This window comes from Engraulis encrasicolus, chromosome 21, assembly GCF_034702125.1.
Source record: "Engraulis encrasicolus isolate BLACKSEA-1 chromosome 21, IST_EnEncr_1.0, whole genome shotgun sequence".
NCBI classification, from domain to species: Eukaryota; Metazoa; Chordata; class Actinopteri; order Clupeiformes; family Engraulidae; genus Engraulis; species Engraulis encrasicolus.
Window position 1 is genome coordinate 18,236,900 of NC_085877.1, and position 7,500 is coordinate 18,244,399.

The following is a 7,500-nucleotide window of genomic DNA, read 5'->3' on the forward strand; positions in this document are numbered from 1 at the left end:
GGCATTTCGAATTTCCAAATTCGAAAGGGGTATTCTAAATTTGGACGTATATTGAGTATATTGGGAGAGTCTACAAAAAAAGGCTACTGGGAGTGGTGCCAGGGCATTGAAATAGTGTGCTCCTCTGGTGTTCTTCAGCCTGGAAATCCAAACTTCTTTTCCAAAGCAGATAAAGTCTCTGCCTGCTCATGTGTTTTTGCCAGCATGGCCTTCGTCAGGGAAGGGGATGTACATAAGTATGTAGCCTCGCGCACCATCCTACGTACTTCCGCCAAGAGACTTGGGCTCCGCACTACGTCTGGTACCGGTTTTCTGTGGAGCGATGTTGAGCGGCAGGATTTGGCTGGTGTTTTGACAAACGGTCCTATGTCGTAATTTTATCCTACGATAGGATGTTCTATCAGACATGTCTGTGAAACGGTCCTACATCGCCAAAGATAGGCGTCAGACATGTTTGTTCAACAACTTATCCTGATTTTTCCCGAAAATGTCCTTCCCGCTTCCTACAATCGCGTCAGATCAAACAACCTCCAGACCAGTGTTGGGTATCATTACTTTTGAAAGTAGTTAGTTACATTACTGCGTTAGTATCAATTAAAAGTAATCTGTTACATTACTACGTTACCCATTAATAAAAGTAACGCGTTAGAGTACTTGTGCGTTACCAACAAAATGCCTGTGGGGAGCGGCGCGCGGGGGGGTCCCGAAAGTTGCGCAATATATCTATCGATCTAAAGGAAATCATAGACAATAGATGCCCATTGTTTGGTAACAAGATGCAGAGGTGTGTATTACTGTTACCCAAGAGAGCAGATTCAACCTTCCACCTTTCACTTGTAGGAGACAGGGTTTTTTTTCCCGAAATAAGAAAATGGTCACTCACATGGATCGCGGAAACGGCCGTGGCCCGGGTAACTTTTTGGAAAATAAATGAATGAAGGACTTGAAAAATAAATCCAAGTCAAAACCCGTGGACAATATCAAACTTAAACACAACCCTCGCTGTAATAATGCAATAAAGCGTTTCCCTACACCAATATTTCCTTGACCAATATTAATATTTGACATGCGCGTGAATGTTGCAAAATCTGGAGTTTCAAGCAACAGCGCAGCATTGAAAATCGCGCGGAAGAAGTAGCCGAGGTTGAGTAAGGTCTCGCCAAACCGTCCAAAACGGTTAATCATTTAATCATTTCGCTGAGCAGACAGCGATGCAAAGAAGCCAGGTTGCCGCGGGAACATAGGCTACAACAAGCGTTGCCACTTATTCATCTGAAAGCGCGGGTAGGGTCGCATGCGCTTTCACCGACTTCGATCAGCATTGAATGGTGCTTCAGTGCTCCCTGCAGCGTGCCGCGGGAATGTAGAGCACACACGAAAGTTTAACAAAAGCTCTGCTATTTTTTTTATTGACAATCACCGCTGCCAAAAGAACACACAGCAAGGAATACTGCCAACCATTATCCATCGAAAGGTTTTAATAGTGGATTACCAAGAAAGTTAGAGTTATCTTTGCAACCTCCACCAATGTAAGGGGCAGTGTAGGTGAGTCATGCTGATGTGATTATTAAACACTTGGATTTGGTTGTTTTAGTTTTGTTGGCTGTTTGGACATAAGTAAAATCATCCTGGCAACTGATGTATCCGCTCTCTCTCTCTCTCTCTCTCTCGTGCGCGCGCCCAGCTCCGATAAAACAGCAAACATAGCCTATCCCCAATGCACTCATCTGACCAAGCACCACAGAAGGTTCACTTCTTTGTGTTCAGTGTTTCTCATAGCTTAAGTAGGCTACTGGTAGTATAAGCAAGCCCAAACCAACCAGGGGTGTTTTGAGGCCAGATGTTTTTTTAAATTCGAGGTTGAATTTTTTGCCATTGACAGGATTTTTCCACCGACACACAGATGGCACTTTCACACACTTTCGCTGTGAAACTCAAAGTAATGCGCGTACCTCCACGTATTTAAAGCTGTCTTCTCTGCCATCTTGCCGGGAGTGACATATGTAGCAAACAGGTGCGCGCGCACACACCCACACACAAACAGAACGAGAAGGGCCAGGAGCACAGACAGCAGCGCATCTGACGAAAGGACTTTAATAATTTTCTTTATCGAGGCCGGGACATTCTTAAAGTAACGGAGTACTAACGAGTGCTTAGTTTGGCAAGTAACGAGTTACTAATTACTGAATTAGCAAAACTAACGCGTTAAGTTACTCGTTACTGAAAAAAACCCTTAAGAGTACTCTAACGCGTTATTTGTAACGCGTTACCCCCAACACTGCTCCAGACCATGAATACGAAATGAAATGGTAGTATTATGGGATGGTCAGGAATGTGGGAGTGGAGCAAAGGGCTTTTAGAGTAGATGAGGTGTGAAAAGGAAGTTAGGGGAGGGTTTGCCCTTGGCCAAGGCATTTAGCAAATCAGTGTTAGGGTTTACACACAAGAGTCAGTCAGTGTTTCTCAAAGTCGAGACGGCTTTCCTAGAAGTCTCAGCCGTAGACTTGGGAGGCCAGGCTAGACGGCTCACAATCATTTCAGTCTGTCAGCAATTGAACAGGGCTGCGTTTCTCAAAAACCTCTCCCTCTCCCCATCTCTCTCTCCCTCTCCCCATCTCTCTCTCTCTCTTTCTCCCTCCCCCCTCAGACACGGTGAGGGTGACGACGGCAGCCCACCTGGCCCTCCTGGTCCCTAAGAACATCTCCCTCTACCCCACCAGTAGCGAGCCCTGCACGGACGGCACCATCGACGTCTGGTGGATCGTCCACGACGGGGGCATGCTGATGCTGCTGCCCTTCCTATTGCGCCAACACAAGGTGTGTGTGTGTGCGTGCATGCGTGCGTGCGAGCGTGCGCGCGTGTGTGTGTGGGAGAGAGAGAGGGGAAATGGAGAGACAGAAACAGAGTTCTAGGGGGATTGTCCACGACAGGGGCATGCCATGATCACACTTGTGCGTGCTGATGTGAGGAACTGAGGTTTGCATCTGACGGAACGTTCATCGCTGACATCAATCAGATGTGTGTGTGTGTGTGTGTTTTGAGGTAAAGAGGAGTGAAATCTAGTACGTTGTCCTCAAAAGAGGGCATTCCCAACAGAAGGCGGAACATCTGGAGGGCTGCTGATGCTGCTGCCATGCCAAATGTGCCATGTGTGGTGTGTGTGTTCGAGCTTGTGTGCTTGCTTGTGTGTGCGTGCCTGCGTGTGTGTGTGTGTGCGTCAGGGGGAGGCTATCATGGGAGAACTGCTGTGATACCCTCCCCCTGACGCACACACACACGAAGTTCCCGCCATTGTTGGCAAATGAGTTAGTTTAGTATGTGGGCCCAGTGACTGTGTGGCATACTCTGATTATCATCGACTTTCAAATCTCTTCGAGACTTGACTCGTCTGACCAAGACCATAACAATTAACATTTCCCAAAACAGCATGGTTGACACGTAGGGTGACCACCCGTCCCGCATAGCACGTAGCGCGTGCGTGTACAGCGTTTGAAGGCCAAATCAAAATGGGGGTGTAAGTGCGCGCGCACGTTAGGGTCTGTCCCACATTGTCCCTCCGAAGCATACCCCTTGTCCGACCTTGGACTTATTAGCAGGTGGTCACCCTATTGACACGCCTCCCTTGGTTTGCTAATGGTTGTTTGCTTCCCGACAAAGTGGGAGGAGTTCCAGATTTTTCGGGAGATCAGAAACGATAGTTGTATTGCTCCTGGCCTGACTAGAAGCATCCTGCTGGCACGCTGTATGGCATATGTTGGATGCATGCATGTTGCTATGAAAATGTTTCTACATGTTGCAATCCAGATTATCACAGACACACAGTATCAGGAGGACAAAACATAAATGATACTCTTCCCTCTTCTCTAAAAATGCTGCTGTGTGTGTGCGTGTGCGTGTGCGTGTGCGTGTGTGTCCTCCTCAGGTGTGGCGTAAGTGTGCCATTCGCATCTTCACGGTGGCCCAGATGGAGGACAACTCCATCCAGATGAAGAAGGACCTGGCCACCTTCCTCTACCAGCTGCGGATAGAGGCCGAGGTGGAGGTGGTGGAGATGGTAACCAGAAGACACACACACACACACACACACACACACACACACACACACACACACACACACACACACACACACACACACACACACACACACACACACACACACACACACACACACAGGTGGAGGTGGAGGTGGTGGAGATGGTAACAAGAAGACACACACTCTCATGCGTACACACACACACACACACACACACATACACACACACATACACACACACACACACACACACACACACACACACACACACACACACACACACACACACACACACATACACAGGAATATACACCTTCCTCTACCAGCTGTGCATAGAGGTGGGGGTGGTGGAGATGGTAATGAGAAGACACATGCATACACACACACTCATACACTCACACTCACATGCACACACAGGCACCTACACCTACGGGGTCAGTCGTGGCTCAGTGGTTAGAGCACTGGGTTGGCAACCCAAGGGTTCCCGGTTCAGTGCCCGACCGAACCACGGCTGAAGTGCCCTTGAGCAAGGCACCTAACCCCCACATTGCTCCCCGGGCGCCGCTCAGCAGGCAGCCCACTGCTACGGACTAGTGTGTGTACTTCAATGTGATTCACTAGTCCAAATGGAATAAATGCAGAGAAAGAATTTCCCCTAGGGGACCAAACATTGGCTCCAATCCAAATTGGCTCCAATTGGCTTCAAAAAACCTTCCTCTACCAGCTGCGCATAGAGGCAGAGGTGGAGCTGGTAATGATGGTAGCGAGAAGACACACATGCATACACACACACCTTCCTCTACCACCTCTAAACACTCGCATGCACACACACACCCTCTCATTTTCGTTCTGTCTATACCCCTCTTTTCTTCCCGCTCTCTGCTCCCTCTCTTCCTCTCCATGTTCCTCCTCCCTCTATATTCCTCTCTTTTCTCCTCTCATCTCCATCGGCTCCTCTTCTCATCTTCTCTCTCTTCTTTCCTCCACTCTTCCTCTCCTCTCCTCTCTTTTTTTCCATGCAGCATGACAGTGACATCAGTGCGTATACGTACGAGCGGACTCTGATGATGGAGCAGCGATCGCAGATGCTGAGGCAGATGAGGCTCTCCAAGTCCGACCGCGACAGAGAGGTGAGGACCCAGCGTGTGTGTGCGTGCGTGCATCAGAGATTACAGAATAGTATGCGTGCGCATACACACGCGCGCGTGTGTATATGTACGCGCATGTGTTCGTGTTTTTCTGCGCCTCTCCAAGTCTGGCCGTGACAGGGAAGGTGTGTGTGTGTGTGTGTGTGTGTGTGTGTGTGTCTGTCTGTCTGTGTGTCTGTCTGTGTGTCTGTCTGTGTGTCTGTGTGTGTGTGTCTGTGTGTGTGTCTGTGTGTCTGTGTGTGTGTGTGTGTTTCTAATAGAGGGCGAGGGCCAGTATGAATGAACATCACTCTGTTTGTATGTCCAATGTACTTTAACCATATGTGTCCAGTTATGTGTCATGTGTTATATTCTTAAGGTGTGTGGTGGTGTGGTTCTGTTTCCTGTAAACATTGTCCATGTGTCTGCTGTGAGTGCGAGTGTGCGCATCTGTATTCATATGTGTGTGTATGAGACGGAGAGATAGGTTGATGTTAGGACAGTCAGTAACTGAGCAAATATCTGGCATGGCCTTAGCTGAGTTCTCCATTCAACTGTTAGTTGTACAAGTGATGAACAGTGCCCCCTACTGTTCACCACTGGAAATTGTACATGTGATTTTCCTGATCACTGGGAAATTGTAGCCCGCTAAACTACACAAACCCTAGCAGCAGAAAAAGTTTTTTTGCCAAGTGGGTTGGTCTAGCACCGCACCATAGGAGGTCATTGTCCTCAAGGAATCTGTCCTTCAGTCCCAACACTCTGTGTTTACCAAAGGCTTGTTTTTTTTCTGAATGTACTTAGTGAGTCGTTGGGAAGGGCTTAGCGCAGCTATTAGGAGTAACTTGAAGGGAGATTGGATTGACTTGATTGATTGATTGATTTATTGATTGATTGATTGATTTGATTTGATTTCGAGTGATTAAGTGCCCTCTCCCCTCCTGTCCCACATTCTCATTCTTACTCACTCACTCTCACACACACACACACACACACACACACACACACACACACACACACACACACACACACACACACACACACACACACACACACACACACACACACACACACACACTCACACCAATACTCTGCCCGCCGCGTAAAGATACGAACGCGCTGGAGCCTTGATGAAGTAAGTGCTCAGCCTCGCAGTAGCCCTAGCAACTATCCCTAGCAACCATCCTAGCACGCTTAGCGTTTGCCCTGTTAAGAGTGTGTGTGTGTGTGATTCCGTACATGTACACACCATGAAGACAATTGGGACGTTACTTAGTGCTGAAGGCCTTTGCTGTGTGCTGTGCTGTAATGTGCTTTGTAGTGCTTTTATTTATTTATTTATTTATTTATTTTTCAATTTTTTTGCAATGATTGGCAACCTGGATTCAGAAAGTAATGTATAATTGCCCGACGTTTACAATTGCTCTAATCACCTGGCTGTTTAAGAGTTTATCACCTGGTTGGACAGTGTAAGGTCCTCGATAAGCTTCGAGCCACGAGCCTTAAGCCACCGCGTGCGACCGACTGTGCATGCTTGCTTTAAAAGCAGTAGACCAACGCGCACAATGTTGAGGTACCATCTAGGGGGCAGAGAGAGCGCAGCAATACGATCCGGAAATTGGAAACACAGACTCTAAGGAAAACAAAACAAAAGGAAGGACTCACCGGAAGAGGAGACGAGACAGCTACTGCTCCTACATTGGCACACTCCTTATCAAAGTGCACCAGGGAAATGTTCACACAAATGTTTGTAAATAAGCTGAATGAGACGCTGTTGAAAAATTGCCGCCATCATTGTTTTCACCAGCAACACTCGCGTGGATCTGTGCAGCTTTTATACGATCGCCCCCAGCAATTTGTCAAATATTGCATGGAGCACGCACATATGGATGCACGTAATGCACGCAAAATTGGCATGAAGTATGCATGTTAAAGCGTTCATGCACGAAACATGCCCGTGCATTTGTATCCTGCAGCAAGCATATCAAGGACCTAAAGGTAAAATCAGGTTGTTTGGCGCAGGCTTGTACGAAATTCCGAATTGAATGAATTGAAATTCAAAGTAATGCTGCAATACGAACACTAGGTGGTGTCATTACCTTGAATTTCTTTGAATTTAATCTACACCACCCATTGAGAGTACATAGAACACCACCACCTAGTGTTCATAGTATGGCATTACTGTGAATTCATTCAATTCGGAATTTCGTATAAGTCTGGTTTGGAATATGTGGCACTGGATTGTAACTTCTGGAGCCAGGTTGGCAATCACTGTTTGTTGGGTGTTAATGTGTTTCCGTCCTAGTATAGTGTGGAAAGAGACACAGGTAAGCTTACAT

At 47.4% G+C, this 7,500-nt stretch overlaps 1 protein-coding gene across 2 annotated transcripts in view; it reads left to right on the top strand.

The window, feature by feature from the left end:
• LOC134436946 (solute carrier family 12 member 6-like) overlaps window positions 1–7,500 on the top strand; it is an 82,360-nt gene that overhangs the window by 67,565 nt on the left and 7,295 nt on the right. For both annotated transcript variants that reach the window (XM_063186317.1, XM_063186318.1), the window contains 3 exons: window positions 2,648–2,817; window positions 3,924–4,055; window positions 5,057–5,164. In XM_063186317.1, coding sequence (XP_063042387.1) covers window positions 2,648–2,817; window positions 3,924–4,055; window positions 5,057–5,164 — 410 coding nt within the window. The remainder of the gene's footprint in view (window positions 1–2,647; window positions 2,818–3,923; window positions 4,056–5,056; window positions 5,165–7,500) is intronic.